Below are 14,848 nucleotides of genomic sequence, written 5' to 3' on the forward strand. Positions count from 1 at the left end.
AAAGCTTCTGGTATCAAATAGTGGCGATGAAGAAGATACCCCAGAACCAATAATAGATGATGATATAGAGTGTATATCACCTAGCCAAGATGAAGTCAGAGTAGCAATCAATCGTCCGAAGAATAATAAAGCAGCAGGTGCCGATGGGTTACAAGCCGAACTATTCAAGACTGGTGGTCAGATGCTGGTCAGGAGCATGCACCTGCTGATTAGTACAATTTGGCTAGAGGAATGCATGCCCAATGATTGGAACCTCAGCATCCTGTGTCCCGTGTACAAAAATGGATACAAGACGATATGTACCAACTATAGAGGAATAAGTCTCCTTCCCATCGCATATAAAGTGCTATCCAGTGTGCTGTGTGAACGATTGAAGCCAATGGTCAATGACATCATAGGACCATACCAATGCGGCTTCAGACCTGGCAAATCCACCATTGACCAGATTTTCACTCTGCGCCAAATCCTGAAAAGACCCACGAAAAACACATCGACTCATACCACCTATTTGTCGACTATAAAGCCGCATTCGACAGCCCTATCCGTTCAGATGTGTTTAAAGCCATGTCTGCGTTCGGCATTCCTGCAAAATTAATACGGCTATACAGGATAACTTTAAATGGCACAATATCAGCAGTTAATGTCAGAAAGGACATATCGGTGCCCTTTAATACCGAACGAGGATTCAGAGAAGGTTACAGTTTGTCGTGTGACCTTTTTAACATCCTGCTGGGAAAAGTCATACGACAGACAAAAGTGAACAGAAATGACACTCTGTACACCAAACAACACATGGTTCACGCCTACGCCGAAGACATCGAACATTGAGAGCGGTAACAGCCACCTTTGAACAAATTGAAAGCGAGTCTTCCAAAGTGGATCTGGCAATAAACGGAGAGAAGTCCAAGCAGATGGTATCAACGCGCAAGACGTCCAGTAGACTCGGACCAACTGTGGAACTTGAGAACTACAGCTTCGAGGTAGTCAAAGATTTTATATACCTTGGTACTGCCATAAACAAAACGAATGACATCAGTTTTGAAAAGGATTCTGATGGCCAACAGATGCTACTAGGGTCTAAGTAAGCAGTTAAGAAACAAGGTCACCTCCCTCCAGACCAAAGACACACTTTACAAGACGCTGATACTACCCGTGCTATTATATAGATCTGAAGCATGGGTACTTGCGCAAGCAGATGAGGCAGCTCTTGGGGTTTTTGAAAGAAAAATTCTCCGAAAGATCTACGGGCCGATATGCGTCGACGGTGAATATCGGCGTCGAATGAATGAATCACGAGCTTTACAATTTATACGCGGACATCGACATAGCCAGTCGTATTGAGCTGCAGCGACTACGTTTGCTAGGCAATGATGTGCGAATGAATGAGAACGCTCCAGCTCAAAAGGCATATAAAAGCGAGCCTACTGATGGTTCCCGTAGAAGGGGAAGGCCACGAATTAGATGGAAAGAGCAAGAAGAAAGCAACATCTTGGAAGGTGGTCTTCCAAATTGGTGGGGATGCGCACAAGACCGACGCGCTTGGAAATCTTTTTTAGGCACGGCTTATGGAACAATAATTCTGTAACAAGCCAGCTAAGTAAGTAAAATATCCTCGCCAATGATAGCTGCATGAAAACAAATCCACGCCTATGATAGCCCCATGAAACATATTTTTTTAAAAAATCCACGCCTATAGTAGTTGGCATTTTTTAAACATTCCAATCCCAATGTATACCACCTCTGAGGTATGTAGCGTGCATTGTAAAATACATAAAAATAATTGTGAATTGTAGTACCGATGGACACTCCCAAATGGAAAATAAATTCTTCACATTTCTTTGCACGTTGAAAATAAAGAGGAAAATACAAAAAACAACAACAAGAACAGCACCACAACAATTATCCAACTAACAAACGTGAAAATTCTAACAACAACAAAAACACAGAGAGAGTCGTTGAGAACATAATGTGAGATGAGTAATGTTCCGAAGGAAAAGAAAATTTCATTTCAATACCACCAAGAAGAGAATGAAAATTTGGACAAATTTTCCATTTCAACAGAATTTTATTTTTGGTCTTCAGTTAAATATTGAGTGCTGAAGAATAAACATAGGCGGTTTTAAAAACGGAAATTCATTTTGTTTTTTTCGGCGAGTTTTGTGAACTGATCGCGTGAGAAAACAAAAACAACAATATTTTCTCTAAATTATAGAAAAAGAAATTTAAAAAAAAAAATCCAATTACAAAATATGTGTGTGAATAATTAAAAAATATTCAATTTAATTCAATTGGATTTGAAAATATAAACAATAAAACTATTAGTCAGTTTTATTTTCTTTTTGTCGGAGCACTAATGGAAAAATTCACTACATGAACCTATGGCTAGAAGGTGTTGAAAACTCTTTAAAATTACGAAAAGTGAAATTGAAGAAAATTAAATAAATAAATAAATCGAAATACCAACCAATACATATTTATTCGAAGCATGAACAAAACAAAATAGCTGAAGAAAATCAAAACAGAGAAAAAAGAAACCAATAAATACACAAATTAAAAATTATTGCTTAAGGGACGAATATTGGATACCCTACATCAAAGAAAATCGGGAGAATTAAAAAAAAACCCTTTAATAATTTCGACAAAATTCTATTTTATAGAAAAAAAAAATTAAAAATATCGACGAAATTTTATTCCATACAGAAAAAATTAAAAATGTCGACGAATATTTTCTATAACAAAAATATAGAAAACAATAAAAATATCGATTTTTGTAATAGAAAAAAAAAAATTAAAAAATCGACGAAATTCCAGGATTTTTATTTTATAAAAAAAAAATAATTTCCACCATATGTGTATATTTAAATTTGTCATTCCGAAATATTCATCGAAATATCGGTCTAGGTTTTGGTATAGCTCCGATGTAACCAAACCGCCAATTTTGGATATTTTTAAGATCTCAGCCAAATAATTCAAAATAAGTGGCAGTTGTTCGAAATTACGGGCTTTGGAGGCTGCAGAAAATTATAAAAATAAGTAAATTTGTTGATATAGCTCTCAGATAAAGATCGGCCCCATTATTGGAATTTTGAAGGTCGTAGCCCAATTTTCCAAACAGAATTGGTTGCAATTTTTCACTCCAGGTTTTTGGAGACTGTCATAAATGTATACAGAAAAACAGTGAGCGGAGCAGTATAGTGGGACGGGGCCGACCATACGATACCTACATAACTACCACGAAACTCTAACTTTCTGCGGATTTTTATTTCGACTCTGGGCAATATTTCGTGACATATTTTCCGAATATTACTAATATTAAGTACATTACTTGTCCATATTCACCGTGGCCTGTTTTGTGATGGCCGGCTTATAATTGTGGTCTATAGAGGCTGACATATATCTATGACGAAAAAATCAGTATATGTTTTAAGATAGCTCTAATATAAAGATCTTGAAGATCTTAGCCACATTTTTCAAGCGAAGTGGCTGTTATTTGTTATCTGAGGCAGAAAATAGGTCCATATTTTGACATAGACCTCATATAAAGAATCATATTTTCATATTTTCCAAACAAAGTAGCTGCAATTCCAGACATATCCCCTATGTAAAGGATCCGGCTCATATGTGGTCTTAGCCGCATTTTTCAAACAAAGTAGCTGTAATTCCAGACATATCCCATATTTAAAAAAACTCCGGTACATTTTTGGTACTTTGGAGGTCTAGACGGATTTTCCTACCGAAGTGGCTGTAATTTGGCATTTCGTATTCTTGAAGAGTAACAAAAATATATTTGCAGATTTTCTGTATATTTAGGTTCAAATTTTGACATAAAGATCGCGCACCTTTGAAGTCTTATTTCTTCAGCTCGTCTACAGAGGGATTTCATCTTCAATCCCTTCTTCGTCAGCTCGTCTATAGAATGCTCGTTTTTCGTTAACTCATATACAAAGAAAGCCTTCTTTGTATGTCAGCTCCCAAATAGAAGGTCCCTTCATCCATTCGTCATTCCCTTCGTTAGCGTACCGATCGAAGGCACCCTTACAAAGATGCCTCCCTTCTTCAGATCTCCTACAAAGAAGAATCCCTTCTTCAGATCGCCTACAAAGAAGGCTTCCTTCATCAGCTCGCCTACAAAGAAGGTTCCCTTCTTCAGATCACCTACAAAGAAGGCTCCCTTCTTCAACTTGCCTACAAAAAGGCTCCGTTCTTCAGCTTGCATACAAAGAAGGTTCCCTTTGTCAGCTCGCCTACAAAGAAGGTTCCCTTCTTCAGCTCGCCTATAAACAAGGCTCCCTTCTTCAGCTTATCTACAAAAAGGCTCCCTTCTTCAGTTTACTTTCAAAGAAGGTTCCCTTCTACAGCTTGTCTACCAAAAGGCTCCCTTGTCCAGGTCACCTACAAAGAAGACTCTCTTGGTCAGCTGGCATTTCCTTCCTTCTTCAGTTCGCCTACAAAGAAGACCCCCCCCCCCCCCCCTTCAGTTCCCCAATAAAAAATCTATTCGTCAGTTCCATAAATGGCTCGACAATACCCCTCTATTCGTCAACTCGCCTATAGCAGGCTATATTCAGCCTGCTCCTTTCTGTAAAGACTCCCTCCATATTGAAGGCCCCCTACGTCAAATCGACTATTAAATATTTTATAAATAATAAAATGGAAAATTTTAAAATTGTCGTCGATTTTTTTGCAAATTTTTTTCCTATACAGAAAAAAATAAAAATTTTCTATATAGAAAAAATGTTAAAATTTCGTCGAAATTTTTCTATGTATAGAAACATTTAAAAAATGTCGTCGAATTTTTTTGTAAATTTTGTTGATTTTTAAAGACAAAAATCATAAAATTTCGTCGACATTTTCTTTTAATCAAAAATCTTCATTGAAATATTTTCTATAGTAAAAATACAATTTATTGTCGAATTTTTTCTATATAAAAAATGTTAAAATTTCGTCGAAATTTTTTCTACATAGAAAAAAATATTAAAAAATTATAGTAAAAAAATAGTTTTAGTTAAAACAGTCGTCGAATATTTTCCAAGAAAAAGCATTATATAAAAAATAATCGTCTAAAACAACAGTGATGTAGATTATTAAAATATGTGATCTAATTCTTAATTTCAGCCTCATTAAGAATGTACAATTTTTAAAAACATTATAAGAAACCAATTAAAAAGAATTAAATAATAAATCTATTAAAAAATAGTATCAAAAAAATGCCCGCAATCCACGTGATACTCTGTTCCATTTTACTTGCCTCGCTATTCCAGGCCGGTAAGAACACATTTTTCCTTCAAATTTGCCCGTCAACTAATTTCCAATTTTTCCCCAGCCTCCGCCATTGAATGCTACCAATGTGAATCCGTATACGAAGAAGGCTGTGGTTACATCTTCGATTCGGAGGAACATTTTAAGGTGAATTGTGATTATAAGGCGCCACCGCGCTATATTCGAAAATTGGTGGAAAATGTAAATGCCACAGCGTGCATGAAAAGGATATACAAGGGTGGGTACTCAAAAATTTATTTGAAAATAAATTCAAATTTTATTTTAATTATTTCTAATATTTTTCATGGTTTCACTTTCTTGCAGAACACTCAGTCGTCAAGTATATACGAAGCTGTTATTATGGCGATGTCAATGACACCAGCATCGGTTGTCGTATGGATCCAACGATGGCGGATGTGCAAGATGTTCGCTGTTATGTCTGTGATGACGATGATTATTGCAATGCGGCGCCTTTAAAAAGTCATCCGAATTGGTGGTCTATATTCGGTTCATTATTAATGTTTATTTTAACGGCAAAAATTCTAAATATTCAATGTATGGTACTCGTATAAAAATGGAATTTAAGTAATAGTTCAAACTATATTTTTCAGAGCCTATCATAGGTGTGGATTTTCATGAAGAATATTTTTTAGAGCCTATCATAGGCGTGGATTTTCTTAAAGCATATTTTTAGGGGCCTTACATAGGCGTGGATTTTTTAAAGAATATTTTTCAGAGCCTATCATAGGCGTGGATTTTTTAAAGAATATTTTTCAGAGCCTATCATAGCCGTGGATTTTCTTAGAGAATATTTTTCAGAGCCTATCATAGGCGTGGATTTTCGTAAAGAATATTTTTCAGAGTCTATCATAGGCGTGGATTTTTAAAGTATATTTTTCAGAGCATATCATAGGCGTGGATTTTTAAAGTATATTTTTCAAAGACTATCATAGGCGTGGATTTTCTTAAAGAATATTTTTCAGAGCATATCATTTTTCAGATCCTATCATAGGCGTGGATTTTCTTAAAGAATATTTTTCAGAGCCTATCATAGGCGTGGATTTTCTTAAAGAATATTTTTCAGAACCTATCATAGGCGTGGATTTTTTAAAGTATATTTTTCAGTGGCCTCACATAGGCATGGATTTTTTAAAGCATATTTTTCAGGGGCCTTACATAGGCGTGGATTTTTTAAAGAATATTTTTCAGAGCCTATCATAGGCGTGGATTTTCATAAAGAATATTTTTCAGAGCCTATCATAGGCTTGGATTTTCGTAAAGAATATTTTTCAGAGCCTATCATAGGCGTGGATTTTTTAAAGAATATTTTTCAGAGCCTATCATAGGCGTGGATTTTCATAAAGAATATTTTTCAGAGCCTATCATAGGCGTGGATTTTCTTAAAGAATATTTTTCAGAGCCTATCATAGGCGTGGATTTTTTAAAGAATATTTTTCAGAGCCTATCATAGGCGTGGATTTTCATAAAGAATATGTTTCAGAGCCTATCATAGGCGTGGATTTTTTAAAGAATATTTTTTTGATGGCCTCACATAGGCGTGGAGTTTTTAACGAACATTTTTTTGAGGGCCTCACATAGGCGTGGATTTTTTAAAGAATATTTTGTTGAGGGTCTCACATAGGCGTGGATTTTTAAGGAATATTTGTTTTTGAGTGCCTCACATAGGCGTGGATTTTTTAAAGAATATTTTGTTGAGGGCCTCACATAGGCGTGGATTTTTTAAAGAATATTTTTGTGAGGGCTTCACATAGGCGTGGATTTTTTAAAGAATATTTTTGTGAGGGCTTCACATAGGCGTGGATTTTTTAAATTATATTTTTGTGAGGGCTTCACATAGGCGTGGATTTTTTAAAGAATATTTTTGTGAGGGCTTCACATAGGCGTGGATTTTTTAAATTATATTTTTGTGAGGGCTTCACATAGGCGTGGATTTTTTAATTTATATTTTTGTGAGGGCTTCATATAGGCGTGGCTTTTTTAAATTATATTTTTGTGAGGGCTTCACATAAGCGTGGATTTTTTTAAATTATATTTTTGTGAGGGCTTCACATAGGCGTGGATTTTTTAAATTATATTTTTCAGAGCCTATCATAGGCGTGGATTTTTTAAAGAATATTTTTCAGAGGCCTCACATAGGCGTGGATTTTCATGAAGAATATTTTTCACAGCCTATCATAGGCGTGGATTTTCTTAAAGAATATTTTTCACAGCCTATCATAGGCGTGGATTTTCTTAAAGAATATTTTTCACAGCCTATCATAGGCGTGGATTTTCTTAAAGAATATTTTTCACAGCCTATCATAGGCGTGGATTTTCTTAAAGAATATTTTTCACAGCCTATCATAGGCGTGGATTTTCTTAAAGAATATTTTTTTGAGGGCCTCACATAGGCGTGGATTTTTTAAAGAATATTTTTTGAGGGCCTCACATTTTGTTGAGGGCCTCACATAGGGGTGGATTTTTTAAAGAATATTTTTTGAGGGCCTCACATAGGAGTGGATTTTTCAAAGTATATTTGTTTGAGGGCCTCACATAGGCGTGGATTTTTCAAAGTATAGTTGTTTGAGGGCCTCACCTAGGGGTGGATTTGTTAAAGAATATTTTTTGAGGGCCTCACATAGACGTGGATTTTTCAAAGTATATTTGTTTGAGGGCCTCACATAGGGGTGGATTTGTTAAAGAATATTTTTTGAGGGCCTCACATAGGCGTGGATTTTTCAAAGTATATTTGTTTGAGGGCCTCACATAGGTGTGGATTTTTTAAAGAATATTTTTTGAGGGCCTCACATAGGCGTGGATTTTTTAAAGAATATTTTGTTGAGGGCCTCTCATAGGCGTGGATTTTTCAAAGTATATTTGTTTGAGGGCCTCACATAGACGTGGATTTTTCAAAGTATATTTGTCACATAGACGTGGATTTTTTAAAGAATATTTGCTTTTGAGGGCCTCACATAGGCGTGGATTTTTTAAAGAATATTTGTTTTTGAGAGCCTCACATAGGTGTGGATTTTTTAAAGAATATTTGCTTTTGAGGGCCTCACATAGGCGTGGATTTTTTAAAGAATATTTTTTGAGGGTCTCACATGGATTTTTAATGAATATTTTTTGAGGGTTTCACATGGGCGTGGATTTTTTTAAAGAATATTTTTCAGAGCTTATCATAGGCGTTGATTTTTTTAAAGAAAAGAAAAATTTTTAAAGAAAATTTTTGCGAGGGGCTATCAGAACGTTACCGCTGTCCGCAAGCGTTTCAAATGTATTTTGTTAATGATTTGTTTTTATTTCTTGTCTAATCCGATGGCAAAGAAAATAAAAATATAAAAAAAATTGTCATCAAAAATCAACAAAACGATGACGTTTAGCACAGCACACACACACCCATCACCAATCGTAGAGTGGACAGACAACATCCCACACGTCATTTATTTTGGTTTGTTAATTTTCGATGAGAGGCAGAAAGAAGCATTGCTTTGGTCAAATATTTTAGAATTTTTTATTTTTTTTTATTTCTATATTTATTCTGAATGTGGGAAAAAACAAGAATGAAATGCCCATAAAACATAGTGGAATTTACAGCAGAAGTAAATGTTTGTAGATGCCAAAAAATTTTGAAAAAAAAATCAAATGAGAAGCAAAACACAATTTTATTTTCGAAAAAAAGAAACTGAAAAAAATCTCTAAAATGTGTTTCAAAAAAAATAGCTGGCGAAACGCGACTAGTTGTCGTCTGGCAGTTAATCGAAGAAGTCTGAAAAGAAGAAAAAGAAAATTGTCGCAGCGAAAATGCGTTTCTTTCTATTGATTGCGGTGCTGACAACGTTTTTGGCCACTGGTTAATTTTTTTTCTTTTTTTTTTTGTTATATAAAAAGTGTGATTTTTTTTTTATAAATTTGTGTTTTTGTTTTCAATATAGCCTGGTCCATGTTGGCCCTTGAAAAATATTCTTTAATAAATCCACGCCTCAGTTGGCCCTTGAAAAAATATTCTTTAATAAATCCACGCCTCAGTTGGCCCTTGAAAAATATTCTTTAATAAATCCACGCCTCAGTTGGCCCTTGAAAAATATTCTTTAATAAATCCACGCCTCAGTTGGCCCTTGAAAAATATTCTTTAATAAATCCACGCCTCAGTTGGCCCTTGAAAAATATTCTTTAATAAATCCACGCCTCAGTTGGCCCTTGAAAAATATTCTTTAATAAATCCACGCCTCAGTTGGCCCTTGAAAAATATTCTTTAATAAATCCACGCCTCAGTTGGCCCTTGAAAAATATTCTTTAATAAATCCACGCCTCAGTTGGCCCTTGAAAAATATTCTTTAATAAATCCACGCCTCAGTTGGCCCTTGAAAAATATTCTTTAATAAATCCACGCCTCAGTTGGCCCTTGAAAAATATTCTTTAATAAATCCACGCCTCAGTTGGCCCTTGAAAAATATTCTTTAATAAATCCACGCCTCAGTTGGCCCTTGAAAAATATTCTTTAATAAATCCACGCCTCAGTTGGCCCTTGAAAAATATTCTTTAATAAATCCACGCCTCAGTTGGCCCTTGAAAAATATTCTTTAATAAATCCACGCCTCAGTTGGCCCTTGAAAAATATTCTTTAATAAATCCACGCCTCAGTTGGCCCTTGAAAAATATTCTTTAATAAATCCACGCCTCAGTTGGCCCTTGAAAAATATTCTTTAATAAATCCACGCCTCAGTTGGCCCTTGAAAAATATTCTTTAATAAATCCACGCCTCAGTTGGCCCTTGAAAAATATTCTTTAATAAATCCACGCCTCAGTTGGCCCTTGAAAAATATTCTTTAATAAATCCACGCCTCAGTTGGCCCTTGAAAAATATTCTTTAATAAATCCACGCCTCAGTTGGCCCTTGAAAAATATTCTTTAATAAATCCACGCCTCAGTTGGCCCTTGAAAAATATTCTTTAATAAATCCACGCCTCAGTTGGCCCTTGAAAAATATTCTTTAATAAATCCACGCCTCAGTTGGCCCTTGAAAAATATTCTTTAATAAATCCACGCCTCAGTTGGCCCTTGAAAAATATTCTTTAATAAATCCACGCCTCAGTTGGCCCTTGAAAAATATTCTTTAATAAATCCACGCCTCAGTTGGCCCTTGAAAAATATTCTTTAATAAATCCACGCCTCAGTTGGCCCTTGAAAAATATTCTTTAATAAATCCACGCCTCAGTTGGCCCTTGAAAAATATTCTTTAATAAATCCACGCCTCAGTTGGCCCTTGAAAAATATTCTTTAATAAATCCACGCCTCAGTTGGCCCTTGAAAAATATTCTTTAATAAATCCACGCCTCAGTTGGCCCTTGAAAAATATTCTTTAATAAATCCACGCCTCAGTTGGCCCTTGAAAAATATTCTTTAATAAATCCACGCCTCAGTTGGCCCTTGAAAAATATTCTTTAATAAATCCACGCCTCAGTTGGCCCTTGAAAAATATTCTTTAATAAATCCACGCCTCAGTTGGCCCTTGAAAAATATTCTTTAATAAATCCACGCCTCAGTTGGCCCTTGAAAAATATTCTTTAATAAATCCACGCCTCAGTTGGCCCTTGAAAAATATTCTTTAATAAATCCACGCCTCAGTTGGCCCTTGAAAAATATTCTTTAATAAATCCACGCCTCAGTTGGCCCTTGAAAAATATTCTTTAATAAATCCACGCCTCAGTTGGCCCTTGAAAAATATTCTTTAATAAATCCACGCCTCAGTTGGCCCTTGAAAAATATTCTTTAATAAATCCACGCCTCAGTTGGCCCTTGAAAAATATTCTTTAATAAATCCACGCCTCAGTTGGCCCTTGAAAAATATTCTTTAATAAATCCACGCCTCAGTTGGCCCTTGAAAAATATTCTTTAATAAATCCACGCCTCAGTTGGCCCTTGAAAAATATTCTTTAATAAATCCACGCCTCAGTTGGCCCTTGAAAAATATTCTTTAATAAATCCACGCCTCAGTTGGCCCTTGAAAAATATTCTTTAATAAATCCACGCCTCAGTTGGCCCTTGAAAAATATTCTTTAATAAATCCACGCCTCAGTTGGCCCTTGAAAAATATTCTTTAATAAATCCACGCCTCAGTTGGCCCTTGAAAAATATTCTTTAATAAATCCACGCCTCAGTTGGCCCTTGAAAAATATTCTTTAATAAATCCACGCCTCAGTTGGCCCTTGAAAAATATTCTTTAATAAATCCACGCCTCAGTTGGCCCTTGAAAAATATTCTTTAATAAATCCACGCCTCAGTTGGCCCTTGAAAAATATTCTTTAATAAATCCACGCCTCAGTTGGCCCTTGAAAAATATTCTTTAATAAATCCACGCCTCAGTTGGCCCTTGAAAAATATTCTTTAATAAATCCACGCCTCAGTTGGCCCTTGAAAAATATTCTTTAATAAATCCACGCCTCAGTTGGCCCTTGAAAAATATTCTTTAATAAATCCACGCCTCAGTTGGCCCTTGAAAAATATTCTTTAATAAATCCACGCCTCAGTTGGCCCTTGAAAAATATTCTTTAATAAATCCACGCCTCAGTTGGCCCTTGAAAAATATTCTTTAATAAATCCACGCCTCAGTTGGCCCTTGAAAAATATTCTTTAATAAACCCACGCCTCAGTTGGCCCTTGAAAAATATTCTTTAATAAATCCACGCCTCAGTTGGCCCTTGAAAAATATTCTTTAATAAATCCACGCCTCAGTTGGCCCTTGAAAAATATTCTTTAATAAATCCACGCCTCAGTTGGCCCTTGAAAAATATTCTTTAATAAATCCACGCCTCAGTTGGCCCTTGAAAAATATTCTTTAATAAATCCACGCCTCAGTTGGCCCTTGAAAAATATTCTTTAATAAATCCACGCCTCAGTTGGCCCTTGAAAAATATTCTTTAATAAATCCACGCCTCAGTTGGCCCTTGAAAAATATTCTTTAATAAATCCACGCCTCAGTTGGCCCTTGAAAAATATTCTTTAATAAATCCACGCCTCAGTTGGCCCTTGAAAAATATTCTTTAATAAATCCACGCCTCAGTTGGCCCTTGAAAAATATTCTTTAATAAATCCACGCCTCAGTTGGCCCTTGAAAAATATTCTTTAATAAATCCACGCCTCAGTTGGCCCTTGAAAAATATTCTTTAATAAATCCACGCCTCAGTTGGCCCTTGAAAATATGGCCCTTGAAAAATATTCTTTAATAAATCCACGCCTCAGTTGGCCCTTGAAAAATATTCTTTAATAAATCCACGCCTCAGTTGGCCCTTGAAAAATATTCTTTAATAAATCCACGCCTCAGTTGGCCCTTGAAAAATATTCTTTAATAAATCCACGCCTCAGTTGGCCCTTGAAAAATATTCTTTAATAAATCCACGCCTCAGTTGGCCCTTGAAAAATATTCTTTAATAAATCCACGCCTCAGTTGGCCCTTGAAAAATATTCTTTAATAAATCCACGCCTCAGTTGGCCCTTGAAAAATATTCTTTAATAAATCCACGCCTCAGTTGGCCCTTGAAAAATATTCTTTAATAAATCCACGCCTCAGTTGGCCCTTGAAAAATATTCTTTAATAAATCCACGCCTCAGTTGGCCCTTGAAAAATATTCTTTAATAAATCCACGCCTCAGTTGGCCCTTGAAAAATATTCTTTAATAAATCCACGCCTCAGTTGGCCCTTGAAAAATATTCTTTAATAAATCCACGCCTCAGTTGGCCCTTGAAAAATATTCTTTAATAAATCCACGCCTCAGTTGGCCCTTGAAAAATATTCTTTAATAAATCCACGCCTCAGTTGGCCCTTGAAAAATATTCTTTAATAAATCCACGCCTCAGTTGGCCCTTGAAAAATATTCTTTAATAAATCCACGCCTCAGTTGGCCCTTGAAAAATATTCTTTAATAAATCCACGCCTCAGTTGGCCCTTGAAAAATATTCTTTAATAAATCCACGCCTCAGTTGGCCCTTGAAAAATATTCTTTAATAAATCCACGCCTCAGTTGGCCCTTGAAAAATATTCTTTAATAAATCCACGCCTCAGTTGGCCCTTGAAAAATATTCTTTAATAAATCCACGCCTCAGTTGGCCCTTGAAAAATATTCTTTAATAAATCCACGCCTCAGTTGGCCCTTGAAAAATATTCTTTAATAAATCCACGCCTCAGTTGGCCCTTGAAAAATATTCTTTAATAAATCCACGCCTCAGTTGGCCCTTGAAAAATATTCTTTAATAAATCCACGCCTCAGTTGGCCCTTGAAAAAATATTCTTTAATAAATCCACGCCTCAGTTGGCCCTTGAAAAATATTCTTTAATAAATCCACGCCTCAGTTGGCCCTTGAAAAATATTCTTTAATAAATCCACGCCTCAGTTGGCCCTTGAAAAATATTCTTTAATAAATCCACGCCTCAGTTGGCCCTTGAAAAATATTCTTTAATAAATCCACGCCTCAGTTGGCCCTTTGAAAAATAAATCTTTAATAAATCCACGCCTCAGTTGGCCCTTGAAAAAAAAATCTTTAATAAATCCACGCCTCAGTTGGCACTTTGAAAATAAATCTTTAAAAAATCCACGCCTATGGCAGCCTGGCCCTTTGAAAATAATTCTTTAAAAAATCCACGCCTATGTTAGTCCTTTGAAAATAAATCTTTAAAAAATCCACGCCTATGGTAGCCCTTTGAAAATAAATCTTTAAAAAATCCACGCCTATGGTAGCCCTTTGAAAATAAATCTTTAAAAAATCCACGCCTATGGTAGCCCTTTGAAAATAAATCTTTAAAAAATCCACGCCTATGGTAGCCCTTTGAAAATAAATCTTTAAAAAATCCACGCCTATGGTAGCCCTTTGAAAATAAATCTTTAAAAAATCCACGCCTATGGCAGCCTGGCCTGGCCCTTTGAAAATAAATCTTTAAAAAATCCACGCCTATGGTAGCCCTTTGAAAATAAATCTTTAAAAAATCCACGCCTATGGTAGCCTAGCCCTTTGAAAATAAATCTTTAAAAAATCCACGCCTATGGTAGCCCTTTGAAAATAAATCTTTAAAAAATCCACGCCTATGGCAGCCTGGCCCTTTGAAAATAAATCTTTAAAAAATCCACGCCTATGGCAGCCTGACCCTTTGAAAATAAATCTTTAAAAAATCCACGCCTATGGTAGCCCTTTGAAAATAAATCTTTAAAAAATCCACGCCTATGGTAGCCCTTTGAAAATAAATCTTTAAAAAATCCACGCCTATGGTAGCCCTTTGAAAATAAATCTTTAAAAAATCCACGCCTATGGTAGCCCTTTGAAAATAAATCTTTAAAAAATCCACGCCTATGGTAGCCCTTTGAAAATAAATCTTTAAAAAATCCACGCCTATGGTAGCCCTTTGAAAATAAATCTTTAAAAAATCCACGCCTATGGTAGCCCTTTGAAAATAAATCTTTAAAAAATCCACGCCTATGGTAGCCCTTTGAAAATAAATCTTTAAAAAATCCACGCCTATGGTAGCCCTTTGAAAATAAATCTTTAAAAAATCCACGCCTATGGCAGCCTGGCCCTTTGAAAATAAATCTTTAAAAAA

General features: G+C 35.5%; 1 protein-coding gene across 1 annotated transcript; it reads left to right on the top strand.

Annotated features, from left to right (window-relative positions):
* Positions 1–5,207: 5,207 nt before the first annotated feature.
* Positions 5,208–5,752, top strand: LOC133321876 (uncharacterized; the record flags this gene model as incomplete). Its single annotated transcript, XM_061530950.1, has 3 exons — positions 5,208–5,265; positions 5,324–5,497; positions 5,584–5,752. Coding segments are annotated over exons 1-3 (401 nt in total), but the record flags the coding sequence as incomplete, so codon positions are not given.
* Positions 5,753–14,848: the final 9,096 nt, after the last annotated feature.

Source organism: Musca vetustissima, unplaced genomic scaffold (genome assembly GCF_032173495.1).
Source record: "Musca vetustissima isolate MV318-11 ecotype Yass unplaced genomic scaffold, APGP_CSIRO_Mvet_v1 utg16017, whole genome shotgun sequence".
Lineage (NCBI taxonomy): Eukaryota > Metazoa > Arthropoda > Insecta > Diptera > Muscidae > Musca > Musca vetustissima.